The sequence below is a fragment of the Pseudorasbora parva genome, chromosome 10, assembly GCF_024679245.1.
Source record: "Pseudorasbora parva isolate DD20220531a chromosome 10, ASM2467924v1, whole genome shotgun sequence".
In the NCBI taxonomy this organism is placed as follows: domain Eukaryota; kingdom Metazoa; phylum Chordata; class Actinopteri; order Cypriniformes; family Gobionidae; genus Pseudorasbora; species Pseudorasbora parva.
Window position 1 is genome coordinate 37,661,329 of NC_090181.1, and position 24,058 is coordinate 37,685,386.

Genomic DNA, 24,058 nt, shown 5'->3' on the forward strand with positions numbered 1-24,058 from the left:
CAACAAAGGTTATAATAAAGTATTGAGAATTACTTTTGTTATTGACCAAATACTTATTTTCCACCATCATTTTGCAATTAAATTACTTAAAAATCTGACTAGGGGTGGGCGATATAACCTCAAAATTATATCACAATATTTCAAGAATATTTGTGATAACAATATTTATGACGATATAGAAAAAAAAAAAAAAAATATATATATATATATATATATATATATATATATATATATATATATATATATATATATATATATATATATATATATATGAGCGATTCCACAGTTTCTGTCCACAAGGGGTGTAATGAACAAAATAGATCGAATAATACCCAGATGTTGTCATTTTTTTCTTTTTTCTTTTTTCACTATTTTGTTTAAGATAGATGTAAGAAATAAGAAAGTTAATTTTATCACACTAAGCCTTGACATTATCATGTAATGAGACTTTTTTTTTTATTTCCGTCCCCAGAAATTGCAGATGTCAGGGTGGGACATTCAGTGCATCTGGATTTTTCCTAAGTCATTTCTTTAATTTCCTTTAATAAAATACTGAATTTTGGTGCATAACATTTATTTAGGTGTGTCTTCTACAAAATACTACTACTAACACTGCAAATATAATTCCCTTAATCCACCACGATGCAATGGAAACATTTACTAACGTTCGTTACACCTTCTGTCCAAGCAGTTACGAACGTTAAACTATGATTCTAAAGAAAACAGAGATATAATTTTTCCATGTAATTATACGAGTAGCAAAATGATAAAAACATCTTGTGTGGGTTAAATTATCATATGCGTGGCTATATGATAAATTGTTAATAAATTGGGATAAAACAGGGGCAGAGATTTTCTGTCCAAAAATCTTAACGCTCGTACATTTTATTCTGATGCTGAATTTCCATCTTTTAATGTCTCAACGGTTCTCATGTGAGATATAAGGTTGTCTAGGTCATGGTTCTTCTGCACGGGAGAAAGAACAACAGGATTTCACGGATTTCGACAAATGTGGGTAAGTTTGTGGCTTCTGTCCAAAAGTTTACGAACATTAAAATGATGCGAACGTGGTAAACTTTGGTTAAAAAAGGTTTAAGTAAACTTTAAAAAGGATCATTGTGGTGAGAAAGGATAAAAGAGTCTGCTAGTCAGATGATTGCTAGTGGTTACGGGCAGAGAGGGGCGTCGTGTTCATCGTGAAAGAGCATGCATGCATAGTGGTTGTATAATTTTTGACAGATTCTGCACAACTTGTTTATAAATTAGATGGAAGTTTTTAGTCAGTCCAACTTCGAATGTTGTTTTCTGAGTATTTTTGACTCAATAAGCTGTTCATGAAAGTGAACAGTGTCAATGAATTTGCTCACTTTTTTTTTTTTTTTCAATGTTCGTAAGAATAGGCCTATATCTTAGGCTGCCGAAGTTAACACGTTAATAGTGCGTTAACACAATCTCACTTAGGCCATTAGAATAAACTGTTGACGTTAATCACATAGATTTTTAAACAACTGCCATGTTAAGAAACGCACAGATTTTCCGCCAAAAAACTGACGGCACACAATAAAGCTAGTTCAAACATTAGCTTTGTGGTAAAATGAAGCTCCACAGCTTGTCAAGTGTACCTTCATCATGTCCAAATTATGTAGTCCACAGGCGATGCGCGAGGTTACTTTCAGTTTCACCGGAGCTCCGTTTGATGGCAGCTAGAGCGTACCGTGAATTTGTGCTCATTTCCTTGCCTGTATTGGTTGATTAGTCATGCGATTCAAGGTTAGCCGACAGCCACAGCTCAGCAATAGACTATAGTCTTGTGTATTCATGGGTTTCAGTCACGTGACTTTTTTGCTGCGGCCGCCGTCTTTAGGACCTTTGCATAGCATAGTCGGTTACGCCTCTGTCTTGCAGACCGCAGACAGACCCATCTGAACGAGATGTACATAATAATTACATGATTACATTATTATGTAGGCTATATCTATGATTGAAAATATTTCACATGCCAAAATAGCACATCTCACCACTGACGAAACGTCAATAGCAACGGTATGTAGATACTTAAAGAAAATAGATACTTGTCTTTAGGATTAGATCCTTATTTAGCGCCAAACGAACTGCTGACACCCAGTGGCGGAGCCAGAGGGGTGCGGGTGGCACTGGACACCTTGACTTTTGAAAGGCCACATGGGTGCCACCCCAAAATTTAGATCGCTATTTCCATTTCACTCACATCCTATTGAAAGCAGCATGTATTGACGTGCGGTCGCACGGCACATTTTTCTTGTACACTATAACCGTTGAATATTAACCTTAGAGAATAACGTTACCAAACATATGATTAATCAACAAAATTTGTGTTTAAACGTTGTTAATGACTTCACCGTAGGTTGGAGTAAGTAGCTATTTTACTTTCCGTGTAAAGTCTGTGTTTATGGAAGGTTAAGTAGCCTATTTGCGCTTTTTTGTTGTTGCAGATTTACAGCAACAAATCGATGCCACTTCTTTCATTCTTGAAGCAAAAAACAATTTGCCTGTATGGTGATTAGATTTACTGTTTACTGTGCGGCATATGGCGCTTCATCAGTAGCGCAAACACAGGAAGCATGGCTTGCACTTGAACGAGTAAAATAATCATAAAGGTATGCCAAAAATATAATAGTAAACACAGTCGGCTATGTATATCGACTACCGAATGTAAGCTGTAAAATCGGATGCATGTCTATTGGATTCAACATTGTGCATTTGTCTTAATGATTGCACGAATTCCTTCAGTCCGTCATTAAAGTTAATAACAAAAGTGAAACTTAATTCTGTTCTCACTTGGCTGATCTGTTCACTTGTATTTGATATTGTTTTAAATGGTTAAATATTGCACCTGTCAGTAGCCATAACAAAATATTATTTGCCGTGAATACTGCCGACGATATCTTTGCGGTCTCATTTTAGTACTTTATTATTATAAATGATTGTTAAAAGTAAGCAGAAAAAGAGCAAAGTATTTCTGACGACGCTCAGGGTTTTTGTGGATATTGTAAAACGTTAATCCATGTTTATTTTATTTGCTGTTGTCACAGCCAACAGCACAGCAGATATACGCATTTTGCAATTCAGTCCTACAAATGGCGGCGGCGCCGCCACTGTGTGACATCACATGAAATCTAAGAATTTTTTTCTCCAAATCATATTTAGCACATCATGCCTAATAAATGTCTTAAATAGCCTATTCATTATTTTAAAAGGCAGGCCTAATATGAAATAAAAAAAAACTTTTCCAAATAGGCCCTACTATGTAAGCCACCATTCATCATATTCTGTAAATCAGGCTATGTAAATTGCAGCCTATCATAGAAGATGATATCCTTATCTTGTAATTGACATGAACATGGAGACTAACAGTAAGTACCGCCGCTCCCACCACGCGCATCACGCGCTGCGCGTAGGGCACCAAGTGCTGAGGGGACACCACGATAAATTTCTGTCAGCATATATATTTTATATATGTCACGGTTCACGGGTTCATTGACTCGCCCTTGTGTGTTTGTTGTGAGGCGTGGTTAGGTTGAGCGCTGATATAATCAGCGTCAGCTGTGTGTCATTAGCGCTCTATTTAACGCGTGTGTTTGCGTGTCCTGTTTGTCAGTTCGTTGCAGGCGCTGGCCCGTTCTGGTCTCCGACTCTCTGCTCTCCGGCTCCCTAGCCTGTGTTCCCGAGTTTTCCGTATCCGCCCTAGGAGGATTTTTCTCTGCCTTCCCCAGCCCACTGTGGTCCCTGCTTTGCCAGCCTGCCTGTGCCTTTCTTCAGTATTCGCCGGCGCGTGAACCGACCTGCCCGAGTCTATCATATTTACCGGTGTGCTTGTCACCTGCTGTTACCAGTTATTCGCCGGTGCGCGAATCGAGATGGACTGTGATTGTAGTTATTGAGATTGAGTTCGACTTTACCGCATAGTGCTGGAGGTTCCTGAAAATCTACCTAATAAAACTTCTTTGCACTTGCACTTGGGTCTTCTGCCTTTCTTCCAGGTTACCCTGACAGAACGAACTGAACCAACATGGATCCAGCAAGAGCAACTGATCTTCAGGATTATCTTACGAAGAACGCTCTTCGTATGGACCAGCAGGACGAGCAAGCACTCGCCACGGCACGGGCGGTACAGGTTTTGGTGAAGCAGGTGTCCGAGCTTACTACCCAGATTCAACATCTCTCTGCACCCACTGCGCCACCCACACCGCCTGTCCCTCATCAACAACCATCCGCGGGCGGTCAACATGAGCCACGGATACCCACACCTGAAAGATACTCTGGTGAGCCTAATCTCTGTCGTGCATTTCTCACTAAGTGTGGCATATTTTTCTCGTTGCAACCTGTGACTTTTGGTTCAGAGGCATCTAAAGTGGCCTTGGTCATGACGCTGCTATCCAGACGAGCGGCGCTGTGGGGGACAGCGGTGTGGGAGAACCGCCACGTTCCACCTGTTGTTCCACGTTCGCAAAACTACCCACCGAAATGAAGCAAGTATTCGACCGGGCAGTGGCGGGACGTGAAGCGGCCTGCCACCTCGCTGATCTACGCCAGGGGGAGAAATCTGTTTCTGATTACGTCATCGAATTCCGCACCTTAGCGGCTGAGTGCAGCTGGAACGAGGAGGCGCAGTGGGACATGTTCCTGCATGGGCTGGCTGACCGCGTTCAGAAGGAGATATATGCGCTGGAATTATCCAACAAGCTTGACGGGCTGATCGAGTTAGCACTACGAGTTGACGCTCGTTTACTACGACGGAGAGACCTGACACACCCTGTCACGAGTTTTGAGTTCAGGGGATTTCCCAGCGGAGGAGAGGAGAATGCGGTCAGCCACACCTTCGATCAGGAGCCCATGCAGGTGGGTAGGGCTCAGCTTTCCCGAGAGGAGAGACAACATCGGCGGGAGAGAGGATTGTGCATGTACTGTGGGGGATCGGGGCATTACCTAAAATCATGCCCAGTAAAAGACAGAGCCCGACAGTAGGAAGGAGGTTACTGTCGGGCGGGATGTCTTTGGACAAATCCTCATCAGCCACTCTCCTCTCGGTAAGACTGCAGTGGGCAACGGGTGATCACAGCTGTCAGGCACTTGTTGACTCTGGGGCTGAGGGAAACATTTTGGACTATGCTGTGGCCAGGAAGTTTAAGATTCCCATGTTTCCCCTGGAACAGACCATTGCTGTACACTCTCTCGGCGGACAAAGCCTACCCGACATCACCCACAAGACGGGTATGCTCACCCTCATCACTTCCGGTAACCACACCGAACAGACTTTTTTTTTATTTCCAGATCCCCTCTGGTACCAGTTGTGTTGGGTCATCCCTGGGTAACTAAACACAGACCTAGGATCGAACGGGGACGGGGAACGGTTACGGAGTGGAGCAGAGAGTGTTATGCTAATTGTTTAGTGTCTGCTTGTCCGTCTGTTTCTTGTTCTGTGTTACAGGAGGAGACGGTGAACCTGTCTAACGTGCCAGAGGAATATCTCGACCTGAGGAGAGTGTTCAGTAAGTCCCGGGCTGCTTCTCTTCCTCCGCATCGTCCCTAATGACTGTGCGATAGAGCTATTGCCAGGAACTTCTCCGCCCAAGGGCAGGTTATACTCTCTTTCCAACCCGGAGAGGGAGGTCATGGAGAAATATATTTCGGATTCTTTGGCGGCCGGGCTCATTCGCGCTTCCTCGTCTCCTGCCGGTGCCGGATTTTTTTTCGTGGGTAAGAAGGATGGCTCTCTGCGACCATGTATTGACTACCGAGGGTTGAACAACATCACGGTAAAGAATACTTATCCTTTGCCGCTGATGTCTTCAGCCTTCGAGCGGTTGCAGGGAGCATCCATATTCACGAAACTAGATCTGCGCAACGCTTATCATTTGGTCTGCATACGAGAGGGGGATGAGTGGAAAACGGCTTTTAACACCCCCAGGGGACACTTTGAATATTTGGTCATGCCGTTCGGCCTGTCCAACTCCCCAGCCGTTTTTCAAGCACTCGTCAATGACGTGTTGAGAGACATGGTTGATCAGTTCATATATGTCTACCTGGACGATATATTGATATTTTCTTCTTCTCTCCAGGAACATGTTCAATACGTCAGACGAGTGCTCCAGAGGTTGCTTCAGAATGGACTTTTTGTCAAGGCGGAGAAGTGCTCGTTTCACGCACAGTCAGTTCCCTTTCTGGGTTACATCGTGTCGTCTGAGGGGGTGCGCATGGATCCTGACAAGATTAAGGCTGTGGTGGATTGGCCAATCCCAGATTCTCGTAAGGCCCTGCAGAGATTTCTGGGATTTGCTAATTTTTACCGGCGTTTTATTCGCAATTACAGCCAACTGGCCGCGCCTCTGACTGCCTTAACCTCCACCAAGACTGCGTTCAGGTGGTCTAATGCAGCCGAAACTGAATTTTCTAACCTGAAGAGCCGCTTTGTTTCGGCTCCCATCCTTGTAGCCCCTGATCCTTCACGTCAGTTTGTGGTGGAGGTTGACGCATCAGAGGTGGGGGTAGGTGCAGTGCTCTCCCAGCGCACCGCCGCAGACGATAAGATGCACCCATGCGTGTTTTTTTCTCATCGATTATCGACGGCCGAACGCAATTATGATATTGGTAACAGAGAGTTGTTGGCTGTAAAACTAGCATTGGAAGAATGGCTTCACTGGTTAGAGGGGTCGGGGGTACCTTTTATCGTCTGGACCGATCACAAGAATCTGGAATACATCAGATCCGCCAAACGTTTGAACTCCAGGCAGGCTCGGTGGGCTCTTTTTTTCGGTCGTTTCGATTTTTCCCTTTCCTACCGTCCGGGTTCTAAGAACATCAAACCCGACGCGTTATCTCGTATCTTTGATTTTTCCGAACGCCCGTCTACTCCCCAGTGCATTTTACCAGAGAGACTTGTTATCTCTTCACTCACATGGGAGATCGAGTCGAAGGTCCGCACGGCCTTAGAAGGGGTAACGCCTCCGCCCGGACGTCCACCGAGCCGATTATTTGTACCGGAGGGATTACGGTCAGACGTTCTTCAGTGGGGTCATGCTTCCAATGTGGCTTGTCATACGGGAGTTTCTCGTACCAGTTTTTTGGTCAAGCAACAATTCTGGTGGCCCCGTATGGCTCGTGACGTCCGAGATTTTGTCTTGGCTTGCTCGGTTTGCGCTAGTGGTAAGACTTCCAATCACCCCCCTGATGGTCTTCTTCAACCGCTGCCTGTCCCTTCGAGACCCTGGTCCCACATTTCGCTAGATTTCGTCACTGGTCTCCCCCATCTCAGGGCAATACGGTGGTTTTAACCGTAGTGGACCCATTCTCGAAGGCGGCACACTTTATTCCCTTGCCCAAATTACCGTCAGCCAAGGAGACAGCGGTTGCTATCGTAGATCACGTCTTTCGTATCCATGGCCTCCCGATTGACGTGGTTTCCGACAGGGGATCTCAGTTTACTTCTAAATTTTGGAGTTTTGTAGATTATTGGGAGCGACTGTAAGCCTGTCTTCTGGGTTTCATCCCCAGACTAACGGTCAGAGCGAGAGAGCCAATCAGGACCTTGAGAGAATGTTACGATGTAGAGTTACTCAGAATCCTTCCTCCTGGAGCCAACAACTTTCATGGGTTGAGTACGCGCATAACTCGTTACCAGTATCTTCCACGGGTCTTTCGCCTTTTGAGTGTAGTATAGGTTACCAACCACCATTATTTCCCAGTCTGGAATCCGAAGTCGCGGTTCCCTCCGCTCACGCCTTCATCCAGAGGTGTCGTCACACATGGAGAAGAGCCCGTGAGACTCTTCTTCAGGTGGGAGCGCGCACCAAGGCTCAGGCCGACCGCCACCGGCTGAAACCTCCCGTATACGTTGTCGGTCAAAAAGTGTGGCTTTCTTCTAAGAACATTCCGCTCCGATCCGTCTGTAATAATTTGGCACCCAAATTTATTGGCCCGTTTCCTGTCACTAAGATCCTTAGTCCAGTGACAGTTCGCCTCAAATTCCCTCCGGCGTACAGGAGAATTCATCCCGTGTTTCATGTCTCCAAAATCAAACCCGTTATTCATTCTCAGATAAATCCGCCGGTTCCGGTCCCTGCTTTGCCAGCCTGCCTGTGCCTGTCTTCAGTATTCGCCGGCGCGCGAACCGACCTGCCTGAGTCTATCATATTCACCAGTGTGCTTGCCACCTGCTGTCACCAGTTATTCGCCGGTGCGCGAATCGAGATGGACTGTGATTGTAGTTATTGAGACTGAGTTCGACTTTACCGCATAGTGCTGGAGGTTCCTGAAAATCTACTTAATAAAACTTCTTTGCACTTGCACTTGGGTCTTCTGCCTTTCTTCCAGGTTACCCTGACAATATAGACCAAAAGTATGGAAACATTACTATTCTTAATGTTTTTGAAAGAAGTTTCTTCTGTTCATCAAGCCTGCATTTATTTGATCAAAAATACAGAAAAAAACAGTAATATTGTGAAATATAATTACAACTTAAAATAATAGCTTTCTATTTGAATATACTTAAAAAAAAATATATATATATATATATATATATATATATATATATATATATATATATATATATATATATATATATATATATATATATATATATTCCTGTGATGCAAAGCTGAATTTGGAGCATCATTACTCCAGCCTTCAGTGTCACATGTAACATCCAGTCTATCACATGATCATTTAGAAATAATTATAATATTCTGATTTATTATGAGTGTTGGAAACAGTTATGCTGCCTAATAAATTTGATGAATTTGGCTTGGCTTGCTCAGTTGGGGACACTAAAATTATGATCTAAGTTATTCAACTTATTATACAAATAAAATGTATGAATTAGGTCTTATTTAATTCTATAAACTATAATACTGATCTGCCAACATTGTCGCTATATGATAAATTAAAATAAGCTGATAACATCACTGTTTTCTCCAGTACGACTGTACAGCCAAATCTAATTTTGTCGCAATATTATCCTGTTTGACACTGTGAAGCTGCTTTGACACAATCGTGATTGTAAAAGCGCTATATAAATAAAGTTGATTGATGAATAAAAGGTTAAAAAGAACTGTATTTATTCAAAATAAAAATAAAATTTCCAATAATATGTAATCTAATAATACATTTTCTTTATTATCACTTTTTATCAATTTAACACATCCTTGCTGAATAAAAGTATTGATTTTATTCACAAAAAAAGAAAGAAAGAAAAAAATTACTGACCACAAATTACTGACCAGTAGTGTATATTGTTCTTACTAAATATTTATATTTTAAAAACTTTATTTTTATTTTTATTTTTTTTTACTTTTTATTCATCAAAGTATCCTAAAAAAGTATCACATGTTCTGAAAAAATATTAAGCAGCAAAACTGTTTCCAACTTTGATAATGAACTTTGAATATTAGAATAATTTCTATAGGCTCATGGGATAATGATCCTAAAAATTAAGATTTGCATCACTGAAATAAATAAATGTTAATTTAAAGTATAATAAATTTGAAAACAATTATTTAAAATTGTAATAATATATCACAATATTACTTTTTTTCTGTATTTTTGATCAAATGAATGCAGGCTTGATGAGCAGAAGAAACTTCTTTCAAAAACATTAAAAATAGTAATTTACTAGTAATTTACCACGTTACAATTTTTATTTCATTCATGATGTATGATCTTTAAATTTGATAGTAAATGATGACAGGTTATTTTAATGTATTATGAACTTGTTCTATTTGCCAATTTTCATGAAATGGTATTATTTTGTGTTACAGAAGCAATCTTGCAGGATTGTTTAATGTTTTCCGTCCACGTTACACGTTATAACTTTGCACACTTGTAGGAGTTCCTTTGACTCCTACATTTGGCAAATAAATTTGAAAAATATACCTGTGGTGTTCGTTAGTAATCTTTCTGGCTTTCAGTTTATGAACATACCAGAATCAAAAATGCACCTTTAAGTTTATAGAACAGATAATATTAGATGGCCACCCTGCCTGCATGGAAGTCCTATTACCAATTTTGTGAACCATACACAACACATGACTCATAATATGCCAAATTAACAAAGTAAAACATGAACTGGGGTTCAAGTTCAACTAAATTAGATTAACACTTTCTGCTTGAATTTACACTGTTTTTCCGTCCATGTTACATACGTTAAATTTTACATCCACTCAACTTTGATAAAAGTTTACTAGTTTACCATTGCCAGATTTATCCTGCCTTTCACACAGATGTACCCCAGGTTTTCTCAGGATGTTAACCTGAGGACAATGGCTTTCTCCATAAAGATTGATTTTGCAGGCTATTGTCTTTGCAGTTAGGCCTAAACTGTGGAATCGTCCATATGTAACAAAGTTTTACTGGTTATTGCAGCTGGAAGGCATTTATTAGTGCAAACAAAATGAAAAGAATTGTTTACCCTTTTCCAATGAGCTACTATCATTGATGAGAGAATATTTTATTTGAAGTTTAAATCTATTGTCATTAGGTGACAGCGGCAACACAGCACAAGTCAAATGAAAGCAAAGTAGCCTTGGTACAAGTTCTTAGTGTTTTGCTGGAAATCTAAAGTAAAACTATAACAACATTTTAGTTTAACAATAACTAAAGTAATTTATGCCATGGTCTGTCTGAATATTCGATTTTGATTGGCTAGAAGATGTGCAATAAAATCGCTTAATGCACAAGCAGTTCCAAGTCAGATGAATCATTGGTCTATGTTAATGTTGCGCTTTCATTAGGTGCGTTTACATGCAGCACTCTAATCCGCTTAAGGGTGCTTTCACACTAGCACATTTGGTGCGCACCTGGGTTCGATTGACATCAGTTCGGTTTGTTTGGATGATGTGAACACGGTCTTCCGAACTCAGGTTCGCACCACCGACAAACCATACGAGTCCGCTTAAAAAGGTGGTCTGGGGTTTCGGTTAATCTGAACTCTGGTACGGTTCGTTGCTGATGTGAACGCAATCATACTAAATCACGGAAATGAACCACTATTAATGATGAATGATTTGATACAAATGTGTGTTTTGTGTGTGTTTCACTCATTTACCTGATGAGCGTCACTGACATACTGCAGGCAGAGAGCTGTAGATCTAATTTCTGTTCGTCTTCTGTGTTCTTTAGAACAATTGCAGTACATTCGCGGCAGATAGACACTAGTGCCATTACGTACCAAAGCTTTGGTAACAAAACCAACGGTTCAAAAACAAAAATATAAAAGTGATTGGAGCAAAGCTGTTCACCGCCTTCATGCTTGCTGTCATTACTAAGCAGCTGGATAAACAGCTGCTGCTTTGATGACGCAAACAAACCCCAGTTCGGACTCAAATAATATAATATGAACACGGTCCAGCGGAGGCAGGGGGAGGGGGGAGCAATCGAACTCTGGTACAGTCCAGGCAGTTGAACCAAGTGTGAAAGCACTCTAAAAGTCCAAAACGAATGAAAATAATGATGACACTTTATTATCATGTAAAAATGTATACCAGTATTATCGTGGAAAATGTGATATGGCACACCCCCAAATCAGTCTCTCATATTTGAAGTGGAGGCCTATCTATGATGAAAATTACAGGCCTCTCTCATTTTTTTAGCGGGAGAACTTGCACAATTAGTGGCTGACTAAATACTTTTTTTTGCCCAACTGTACATGTTGTGATCACTGTGTCTCAAGTACAAGTATTTGTGTGTAACAACTGAGAAAAACTTGATTTAGCCTACCCAAGTAATATCTAAATGAATATATATATATATATATATATATATATATATATATATATATATATATATATATATATATATATATATATATGGACTGATGTGATTGTTGGAGTGCGTTTTGCAAGGAAATATACAATTTTTGTCTTTCTAGTTGAATCAATATGGTACCATCTGTTTGTAATTATTTGAAATTTGTAGTAACGTTAGTTGTTTAGCGTGCTTACAAAAAATAGATATTAGACAATACAACGCCTAAGTTACATTCTAAAAGTAAAAGTAACGCTAAACACGTCCATTCAGTTATTATTTACCCTTTAGATAGATATTGAAGTAAAGATGAAAATAGCACGACTAGATTATAGAACTGATATAAGAAGTGGTTCACAATAGTTGCTTCACAGATGCTGTGTTCAAAACCGACTAAAGTTAATTGTTTAACACAGTAACGTACACAAACACAAAACACTCACCGTGGTGGGTTTCTTCGTTGGTTTCACACGGGCAAATATTTGAATCGTTTGTTTAACCATTGTTTTATATGATAATTATGAAGCGTTTGTTATTGTTATTTTATTATTATTACTATTTATCCAAATCACAAGTTTAGCTTCAAGCGTTTAACGTTAATCCACTCCTTTCTTGTTTTTAATACTTCTGTGTGTACAGCGGTTGCTACGCGACCAGTGTTAACACGCTCTGCGTAACTTAAGCCTTGAGGTCATCTACCCGCCGGGACGCGATATTTTTTTTCCCAGGATGGTAGGGGAAGGTACCGCCTTTTTCGTCTCTGATTGGCTAGAAGGGCTCTCCTCCGATTGTTTATATGTGTCACGTTCATGGCAGGCTGTCAGCTAATCTGTTTTGATCGTCTTACAACAGAAGTAAACGAAATTTAGAAATGTGTATGGGTATGACAGGTATTAGAAGGAGAGGGTGAAATATGAGGAAATTGGCCATGTCCCCACTTTTTAAAATGCTTATAAATCATACAGGATGATTTTTTTCTTTATTTTTTTTCTTTTTTGGAAATTAAAAATACAGAATGTTTCCTGATGGGTAGGTTTAGGGGCAGGGGCAGTGTAGGGGGGAAGAAAATACAGTTTTTACAGTATACAAATCAATACGTCCTAGGAATGTCCCCATATGTCACAAAAACAAACGTGTGTCTGTGTAGGGTATGGATTGACTTCGTTCACTTCTGAAGACAATCAAAACAGAATAGCTTACAGCCTGCCATGAACGTGAGATGTATAACCAATCGGAGGAGAGCCCTTCTAGCCAATCAGAGACGAAAAAGGCGGTACCTTCCCCTACCATCCTGGGGAAAAAAATATCGCCGCCGGGACAGACTCCTCAGCCCTATATACTTTAGCCTGACAAAGTGGAAAAATGTCCTGTAAAATGATTGAATTTAGTATTGGAAATAAAATAGTGTGACTACTTGCACTCACAGACTTTCATTCTCACACTTGCAATCACAGACTGTGTGCGAAGCATCCACTCACTATTACACCACTTTAGTCCACTTGAAGGAGAGAATGAAAAATGAGTAAAAATGTCCGTGAACAATAAACAATAAAATTTTCACTTGCACACCATCCACTAGATGTCAGTAATGTATTGGATGTGAATCGGAGCCGCTTCCAAAAGATAAATCAATAGGGACTTTAAGCAACAGCTTAAATGGAACGGTTACGGCGGCCGGAAGTATGATGTCACACGCCGTAGCCGAGAGAGTAAAAAAATCACTAAGCAACCACGGTAAACAGTACGGCGCTACGCGGATTTCATTCATTAATTGAACTACAAAAATGTCATTCAAAAAAGCAAGAGAAGGGTTGCTTTTGGCATTAAATAGTAATCTATTGTCAGAAGAAGAGTTTTTACTCTTATATGATGTAAATAAGTCTAAAAACCTAGATTTACCTTGTAAGCAATACTTGCCGTTTAACCTTGATTACATGGAAGAAGACGAATGCCTAAGTTAAATGAATTTCGTGTCAAAAAATGTGACCTACCAATTTTAGCTGATGTGCTCGGGATTCCCAACGAGATCGTTTGTGATCAGAGAAGTGTTGTGGGAGGAGTTGAGGCGCTGTGTATGCTGCTTAAAAGGCTGACATACCCATGCCGGTACAGTGATATGATGCAAAGATTTGGTCAACGACAAGTCCCAGTCCTGTGCATGGCCACAAACTCTGTGCTGGACTACATATATTCTTCACATCATCAGAGGATAACTCAGTGGAATGACAACATACTGAATCCTGCAGCATTGAAAACATATGCTGACTGCATCCACCAAATAGGAGCCCCTCTTGACAACTGCTTTGGATTCATAGATGGCACTGTACGACCCATTGCCAGACCAGGTGTAACACAGAGGATCCTATATAATGGTCACAAACGAATTCACAGTCTAAAATATCAGGCAGTAGCCATTCCTAATGGTTTGATTGCCCATCTCTACGGCCCTGTAGGTCAGTTTAAAGGCTTTACCACCTTTAGAAACTTTGTCATTACCTTTAAAATTGATAATAATAATAATATTATTATTTTATATATATATTTGTTTTTTAAAGAGGGAAAGAAACATGACTCAGGAATGCTGGCAGAATCTGGACTACTGACACTGCTGGAACATCATGCCATGTCTGTAGATGGTCATCCAATGTGTGTGTACGGCGACCCAGCATACCCACTGCGTGTGCATCTGCAAGCCCCATTCAGACATGTCCACCTCACCCCTCAGATGATGGAATTCAACAAAAGAATGAGTGAAGTCAGGGTGTCTGTGGAATGGATGTTTGGGGACATAGCAAACTACTTCAAGTTCATGGACTTCAAAAAGAATTTAAAAATTGGTTTGAGTAGTGTTGGAAAATTGTATGTCGTGTCTGCTTTGTTAAGAAATGCACTGACTTGTCTGTACGGTAATCAGACATCACAGTTTTTTAACTTGGATCCTCCACACATTCGTGACTATTTTTCATGAGGTAACATGCTATACGGTGCTACTTATGCATGTATAAATAAGTAACTTAACAAATTAATTAGTAAATAAGTAAATATCAAAAACACACAATATAAACAAAATTGAAAAAGAATGAGACATTTTATAACATATTTTATTATTGTAATAACAAAAATAGAAAATAGTTAGTTTAGTACACAAACACACAATATACATAGCACACAAAATTGTATTAAAAATTTGATATTTTATGTTAACAGATTTTATATTTTATTAACAATCATTTTTACGATAAAATGTTTTATGAGTAAAATCACAAATAAATGTTTTTTAATTGCAAAAAGACTGAAAGAATAAAGTAATCACTATTTCTTTGACATGTTTTCAATGAGACTAAGTAATGCTTGCCCTTGCTGTTGCTGTTGCTGAAGTAGCATAGTCTGCATTGCCTGCATTTGCTGTTGCTGTTGTTGCATTAGTTGCATTATTTCAGTCATCTGCCTTTGTGCCTGTTGTGCTGTTTTTGTTTGCTCTTCAACTTGTAATTTTTTTAATTCCAATTCCTTTTCCCTTAGAACCCTCTCAGTCTGGCTTCTCTCCCTCAAAAACTCAATAGTGTCATTCCCACTCCTTCTCCTACGTTTGTTGTTTCTCCAGTCCTCTCCCTCTTCACTAAGCCTCCTGTTTGTCTGGCTCACCCTCTCCATGGCCCTCTTCCTCGCCTCTTCTGCTTTGGCCCTGTCTGTCTCTAACTTCCTCATATTTTCATCACTCCATTTGTTTTCTTCAGCTGCTCTTTCTTTTTCTGTTATTTCTTCAATAAGATTATCAAGCTCTGTTGTTTCTGTTGATGTGCCACTGCTCTTCTCATCTTTGTTATTTTTGGCCTTGTATTTCACCTGTATCAAGGTGAATCTCTCCCTCACCGACCTCTGCGTAACTTTATATTTAAGTTCTTGTGAGCAATTCAGTGTGTCTGCTATTGAAGACCAGGCCTTGCCCTTGTCAACACTGCCCTTCTTGTACCTATATGGTTCTGTAAGTAGGATTTCTCTACAGAGAAGTACATCATGCTTCTCTGTCCACTCCATAGGGGCTCTAATCAACAAGAAACATGTAATAGCTATAGCTCACTTTTGAAAATTATTTCTCTCTCAGCTGTTCTCTCTCAATAATGTTCATATTAAAACGTACAAAATAATTTAGAATTTGAGTCAGATTCTAGGGGAATTCGAATACCAAATTTTGACTGGACGAGAGGATGAGCTGCGGGTGGAGGAGGGTAAAAGAGCCCTGGAGAAACACGATAGTTGCTGATATAGGACTACTACTGAAGGAGTTTATATATGTGTAGGCTAGTGGGTGATAGATGTCGTATTCCTAGGTAGATGTGATCAGCTGACAGCCAGCTGATGCGAGTTTGACTAATGTGACCTGCCAGAACTGACTCTACTTAACTGGCTTGTTAGATAACTAATAATTAATGTATAATGTATGTACAACGAATAATTAATGTATTCATCTATTAATCTCCTTTACCCAACATTACAAATATTTTATAGCATAGGCCTATTAATACATTTAACATGTTTTTAAGAGGATGTTTAGGCAATACTTACATTGTTCGCTTCACATCATCTCTAACGTTAATCTCAGTGCTGCCTGATGTGTTGTTGCCAACAGACATATCTTTGTACAAACGGAAAAAACGTTAAACGTTAAAATTAGCTCAGGTTTATAACATATTAACACAGATTAAATAAAAGATTAGTGGAACAATCATATACCTATAAAATTACAATGGTATATACCATAAAACATAACATTTACTTACCTAATCTCTCACGTTGTAACGACTACGACAAATCAGCTGTTCTCCCGTAGTAGACGGTTACAGTAGAACGTCACGAAGTGGCAGTTTAAGTCGCGCATGCGCAATACAACGTCAAAACGCCGTTGCCGTTCCATCAGTGGCTGTTGCTTAAAGTCCCTAACATCTATACTGTAGGCTACTGTAAAAAACAAAAAAAAACAAATTGAAGATTCATCAAGGATGTGCTGATAGTACTTGGAAATGCATGAGAAAAACAGATAAACAAAATGAACAAAGGGTGTATAAATATATATATATATATATATATACTTTTTTTTTCATTGAAGTGTAGGCCACCTATTATGAAAATTACAGGCTTCTCCCATCTTTTTAAGTGTTACTTTTTGCCCCACAATATATATATATATGTATATATATATATATATATATATATATATATATATATATATATATATATATATATATATATATATATATATTCAAATTCAAATTTTAGATAGATAGATAGATAGATAGATAGATAGATAGATAGATAGATAGATAGATAGATAGAGTCCCTGACAAAAGTCTTGTCGCTTATCTATTTTCTAGAAATACCTAATATTATCCTGACTTTTAATTAATTAATTGGTGTTAGAAATAGCTCATATGAAAAGCTAAAACCCTCCCAAATGATGTTTAATGCACTGAAATAAAAAATTTTCACAGAAAAAATATGTATCATTTAATCAAGACAGAAAGGTCAAATTTTGGCAAGACAAAAGTTTTGTCGCCTATACAGAAATTGAACAAATTTACTGCAAATACAAAAATATGTCAGCAAATTAAGTTGTGGTGCTGTGAGATTCAAATTTAATATCTTGTATGACTTCCATGAGCTTGAAGGACTGCATCCATGCGGTTTGGCAAGGATTCATACAATTTATTGATGAAGTCATCAGGAATAGCTAAAGCAGTCTTGCATGTCTTGCAAGTTCATCAATATTCTTGGTTTCGTTTTCCATGCGTCCTCTTTCATCCTACCCCACATATGCTCAATGATGTTCATGTCTGGTGACTGGGCTGGCCAATCCTGGAGCATCTTGATCTTCTTCGCCTTGAGGAACTTTGATGTGGAGATGGAAGTATGCGATGGGGCACCGTCCTGCTGCAGAATTTGGCCTCTTTTATGGTTGGGAATATAAGAGGTAGCTAAGATTTCTTGGTATTTTAGACTATTGATGTTGCCTTCCACCCTGCAGATCTCGCACACCCCCACACTGGATGTAACCCCAGACCATGATTTTTCTGCCACCAAACTTCACTGTTTTCTGGGTGAATCTCGGATCCGTTCTGGCTCCAGTAGGTCTCCTGCAATATTTGCGGCGACTGTGGTGTAATTCAACAGAAGAATCTGAAAAATCCACCTTCTGCCACTTTTCCAGCGTCCATCCTTTTAGCAGGCTGTGGGCCTTGGCAAATGCCACACGGTTTTTCAATTGTCTTTTGTTTAGTGCTGGCTTCCGGGCACTGATTCGACCATGGAGGCCATTTCGAGACAGAATCCGACAAACTGTTCTGGTTGACACAGGGACTTCAGGTGACCAGGTCTCGTGGAGCTCTGCTGCAGTGGAAAATGGGCTGGCCTTGGATTTTCAAGCCAACAAACGGTCCTCTCGAGCAGTTGTCTTGTGGGGTCTGCCTGACCTGGGCTTGTCAAAAACATCTCGAGTCTCTTCAAATCTTTTTTTTTTTATCCTCTGTCTTGACGCTGAGACACATTGAAGGTGTCTGCCACATCAGCAGTGGATCTGGTCTTCAGCCTCATGATAATTAAAACTTTAGTCTCAGGGTGAATCTTAGGCATGTTTGCAGAGGTCTAGTTGCAGTTGATGTCAAGAAGTCAAAAAAAATCTTGATTAGAAATATATTTCAGCGGCACTTTAGGTCAATTTGTACACAAGCGACAAGCCTTTTGTCAGGGACTGTAGATAGATAGATAGATAGATAGATAGATAGATAGATAGATAGATAGATAGATAGATAGATAGATAGATAGATAGATAGATAGATAGATAGATAGATAGATAGATAGATAGATAGATAGATAGAGATCAACCAACACAGAAAACTGAACAGAAACAAAGCTGATGGTAAACAGAAACAGAGCTGATGGTGAAAAGAAAAAAAGAGGCGTGACAGCTGAAGACCAGATGATGGTCTATATATATATGGACCATACCTCTAATATATACCTCTAATATATATATATATATATATATTAGAGGTGGGCAGATTTTTTTTTTTTTTTTAAATCTAGATTCATCTAGATTCATTTCGAGATTAAAATGAATGTGCCTTCAGAATGTGTGTGCTACCCTCTCACATATGTTACGCTAGTGGTGTAACAGTACAGATTGCTCATGGTTTGGTTTGTATCACGGTTTTAGGTTCATGATTTTGGTACGGTTCTGTATTTACTATGTTCAGGGAAAAAAGGACACATGTCAAATAAAAATAAAGAAAATAAGAACAAATAATTTAAATACAGCACACAAATAAATACTATTGAGCAAAGTTACTAATAAAATAAACAATGCTTTTCAGGTGGGTCTAACATTAGTTCCCTTTCGAAAGGGAACTCGCGCTGCGTCGGCTGACGCTACGGGGAACGCCTTCAGCGTGACAGGTGTCTGAAATCGCTATCAAATCACAATCCTACTGACCGTCGGCAGCTGGTGATGTCATCACCGTGCGACCAGGAAGTATAAAAAGGCACCGTACCAACATGACAACATCCTTTCGTCTTCGTCTTTTGTCTGGTTCGCTGGAAAGTCAGAATGAAGTGCACACGCAAAGTGAAGGGAGCGTACAGGAAGTGCGCTGATCCGTGTCCCAGGTTTCTTACGCCTGAGGACACACACACCCTTTGTGTGCTCTGCCTGGGGGAAGAGCACGCGCGGGAGGTTCTCGAGGGGGCCTCCTGCGCGAACTGCGAGCGTTTTCCGTTGAGGACGCTCCGCTCTCGCCTGGCCTTCTTCTCGAGGGAAGAAGGGCCAGCATCTGGGAGCGGTCCCGCTCAAGCTGAGGCTGAGCGGCACCGTCTGTCCTGGGGCTCCCAGATGGACCTGGCTCATCGTCTGGAGAGTACAGTTCTCGCGGATGATCAGCCAGGTCGCGAGAGCAGGCTGACGGAGGAGGAGTCGGATGGAGACTCCTCCTCGTCGTCAGCCCATGCTCTTCCGGTCGATCAGAGGATGGCTGTGGATGAGGGGGAAAATGAAGCTGAGGCTGAATCCTCCCAGCCATCCTGCCCCGTGTATGGGGAGCCGTATGATGTAATGGGGCGCGCGGCGCTGAGACTTCAGCTGCCGTGGCAGAGAGCCAGGGGAGAGGCCGCCCGCCCAGACAGATTGGGCGATCGGTTTCTCCCCGACCATAGCCGCCCAGCTCCCGGGAGCCTTCCATTCCTCCCCGACCTTCACGAGCAGGTCGTGGGGGCATGGAAGAAACCCTACTCGGCGCGAATCCATCGGCATCAGCGGTTTAACTTCGCTGATGTCGAGGGATTGGCCGAGGCAGGGTATGTGTCGATGCCGCCCATCGACGAGACGTTCGCGAACTATCTCGCGTCTGGGCGGCCATCGACACTAAGAGCTCCTGCCCTGCCGTCTAAACCATTAAAGACGACCTCGCGTCTTAACGGCAGGGCATACACGTCGGCGGGTCAGGCGGCGGCGGCCTTGCACCAAATGGCAGTGTTGCAGGCCTATCAGGCCGATCTGCTGAGGGACCTCGATCAGGGGGAGGGCCTACCCCCTGATGCGATGGCTGAGTTGCGCCGCACCACGGATCTCTCTCTCCGGGCGGCCAAACACACAGCAGTCGCCATCGGACGGTCGATGGCGGCTATGGTCGCCACGGAGAGGCATCTGTGGCTGAACCTGGCGGACATCGGGGGGAAAGAAAAGGCTTTTCTCCTTGATGCCCCGGTCTCGCCCTCTGAGCTTTTCGGCACCTCCGTCGAGGCGGTGGTGGGAAAGTTCAGAGAGGCGAGGGCGCGCTCAGCGGCATATAGAACGTGTATTCCGGTGAGGTCCGGGGCGGCGCCCAGGCAGGAGGGTGTCCCTGGCCCTTCGAGGTCCGAGGATCATCGATTGGGCCAACGCAGCAGCGTAGCCTCTCGGGCGCCCCCTCCGTGGAGGAGTAGGACGCAGAAGAGGCGGGACACCCGCAACAGGAGGAGGGACATCGGGGAGAAGAGCCGCTTCCAGCGCCGGAAGCGGGGTGGTGAGTCTCCGCCCCCGAGGGCGCGGAAGTAATGTGAATGTGTCCCCTCCTTTGTTTTTCTGTTGTGTTTCTTTTCTCTCCCCGGGCGCGCTTCACACCAGGCCGCGCGGGCCGAGGATGAGCGGATGTGAGACTCTGACGGCCTGCCAGGCCGGTGTGTGCTCTGCCCGCACACAGTGCATCGTCTCTGGGAATAGCGGGATTTCGCGGCCGCCTCCAAAATCGGCCTTGTTTGAGAATGAAGCGCCCCACCCTCAGGTTAGTGCGCCGAAGCATGCATGTTACATGAAGCGATGAGGCACTGAAGACAGCGGGTGAGTCCCCTTTTAGGGCAAACATTCTTCTTTTTAATGCCGTATGTTTGGACTCTATGCTTCCCTGAGGGATATTTTGTTTACAAAGAGGAAGAAAAGTGTAACAGTGGGCCTGTAGTTCCCCGGTAAAGGTGGCTAGAACGATGTTTTGTATAAACACAGTGTGTTTATGTAGGCTGTATGTTTGCTAGTGCAGCAACAGTAGTTTATAAGGCTGTTTCTCTTCTGGATATGTGTAATATGAGCAGTTGAGGCCACCGCACATGCCGCGACTTAGCCAGTGGTCGTGGGGACGGGGTAGGCGTCTCTTCGCGGTGCGCAGTTGGACTGGTTTTGCTAGCCCCGCCCCCCAGAGCTAGTGTGGCCGCCACTTCTGGGCGGCCCCCCGGCTTGGTTCAGGAAATGGCGGTTATGTGTGTGTGTGTTCAATATCTTTCACTTTTTGCTCTGTGTCTTCTGCTTCACCTTTTAGGCTCGGGTCGAGCTGTACTTCGCAACCATCTGAAAGCATCGGTTGGTAGGATGCTCCCCTGGAGTCGAAACACTGTCACGGCTGATGCCCTTGCGCGGACGGCGGACCGCTGGACGACCAGACGGCCGCCCTGGAGGCAGGTGGCGTAAGTTGTACTCCCCTCGCTTTAGAGGGTTCAAGGCGCTTTATGCTGAGTGCACTGCTGTGGGCATTGTGTTTTAGGTCCACGCTGGTAGGCGCTGCCTGAGAGACTGCGCCGTCGCAGAAGGCTGCTATGGGCCGCTGGGGCGGACCGACTATAGAAGGCTGGCTGGCGGGAGACGCCAGCCGAGGCAGTCCGGGCAGTTAACTCTGGGTCAGGTGGTAGGCCTCAGTAGGCCTCCCTGCGGGTGAGTTCCGACGTCGTGGCCCATGTGAGCGGGGAGGGTTCTCCCCAACGATGTCGGTTGCAGTAGAAACCTCGTCATAAGTAGGCCCCTAACGGCCTCCCTGGGGATGAGTCCCCAGGTAGTGACTGGATACCCAGTCCTAGTCCTCATCAGCCAGCAGACAGCCACTGTCAGCCCGACTTTAAGGGCTCGCTGAGTTTCAGCACGCCTCACATGGCGTCCCCTGAGGGGGTGACCTAGGGTTCCGACCATTGGTTGACAGGATCTAGGCCGCTTGAGGCCGCCTGTAGGGTGAGCCCCGGTTCCCAGGTCTTGCAACAGTGTGCGCGGGTGCTAGCCAGGCGGCTAGCATAGTCTGCTATCAGGGACGGGCCGCTTCAGGCCGTCCTATGGTCGTTTCCCGGCCCTGCGGGGTTTCCGGTGGGATTTGCCATCGGATAAGCACCGTATGTCACCAATCGAATAGGGAACTGCCATTCGGCAATAGGCCTCTCCGGGCCGCCCTAAAAAGACCGGACTGTACTTAGGCATCAAACAGGCCTCCCTGGAGGCGAGCCCCGGGAACACAACAGCTCCCAACAGTTTGCACGTTGGCTGACAGGAAGTAGGCCGCTCTAGGCCGCCTGAGGGTGAGACCCCGAGCTGGGACGCTCGGTAGGCCAGTGGGTTATGCTGTCAGGCCTCTTTTGGCCTTTTTGGGAGGGATTCCCGGACCAGGTCTCGGTGACAAGCTAGCTATTAGCATGGGTGGCTTCTGGCGCTATAGCCTCATGAGCCCCCTGAGGAACCAGTAAAGCCACCTGCCTGCAGGCCGCCTGAGGGTGAGCTCCGAGCTGGGACGCTCGTTAGGCCAGTGTATTATGCTGTCAGGCCTCTTTGGGCCTTTTTGGGAGAGGATTCCCGGACCAAGGTCTCGGTGACACGCTAGCCATTAGCGTGGGTGGCTTCTGGCGTTATAGCCTCATGAGCCCCCTGAGGAACCAGTAAAGCCACCTTCCTGCGGCTTTTAACAGCAAACAGCTAACACTAACGGTGCTGGGTGGAGGCGCCTCATGGCCTCCCTGGAGGGGAAACGGTTCCTTGGAACAGGAACGTATAACTGGCTTTGGGCTGACAGCTAGTGGCTGCCCGCCGGTGGGTCCCGGCCTGCGCCGGCATAACTCAAGGGCGGGCTTATGCCCTAGCACAACGAGACTCCGTTTCTGCTGCGCAGTCCCTTCAGGACAGGGACTGGCTAGCCTACAGCATGGGTTACCTACCAAGCTGGCTTAAGAGCTCCCCTCATTGAGGGTCGTCTGCGAGCTTACGGCCGCTTGAGTCTGATCAGACGGGCAGGCCCCCCTCGGGGCCTCCCGGGTAGATCAGTCCATAGGCCTTTTTTAGGCCTCCTGAGCACCCCTGTAATAAATGTGCTCAGTAGATCCTAGGATCGAGCAGAAGAGACTCCCCTCGATGGCAAGGGTAAGAAGCACTAAGCTGAGTACTGCTCTCCAGGATTCCCGTCTCCGAGTTCCGGTCTGAGGAGGACACTGCCACTTTGCAGTCCCTCAGTCTGGATGCTCATAAGTAAGAGCGATGTCCGGAGGCTCTGTTTTGACAGATAGGGTTGGCCAAGCTGGGGTGTCCCACAGAAGTGATGCCAGGTGAGGCCTCCCTGGTGGCATTCGGTGAAGGGTTTTCCGGGATTAGTGACGGCTGGTGGCGCCCTCGGGTCCCCTAGCCAAATTCCCTTAAGGGACTCCTTCCTTCGAAAGTAGTAGGTCCCAGGCCCTCGAGCAAGCCGAGAGTAGGAAACCTCAGTTAAAACTTGTTTAGGTTCTCTCTTAGGCATATAGCTTGGGCTATGACCGTAGGGAATGATGTCACTGGCAGCCTGTGTGGCTAGAGGGGGAGTGGTTCAGACTTTCCGCGAACACTCGTCCAGGCAGTTCTCACTGCCAGTAAGGGGCGTGCACTCCCCTCAGCATGGCGGCGTGGGTATATCGTTCCCCGTAGCGTCAGCCGACGCAGCGCGAGTTCCCTTTCGAAAGGGAACGTCCCCGGTTACGTATGTAACCT

The 24,058-nt window shown here is 43.6% G+C and overlaps 1 protein-coding gene across 1 annotated transcript in view; it reads right to left on the reverse strand.

The window, feature by feature from the left end:
- The window catches only part of kif6 (kinesin family member 6), a 340,398-nt gene extending 327,997 nt beyond the window's left edge, over positions 1-12,401 (reverse strand). The window contains exon 1 of the mRNA XM_067456029.1: positions 12,219-12,401. Within this exon, the coding sequence (XP_067312130.1) occupies positions 12,219-12,278 (60 nt within the window). The 5' untranslated portion in view covers positions 12,279-12,401. The remainder of the gene's footprint in view (positions 1-12,218) is intronic.
- Positions 12,402-24,058: the final 11,657 nt, after the last annotated feature.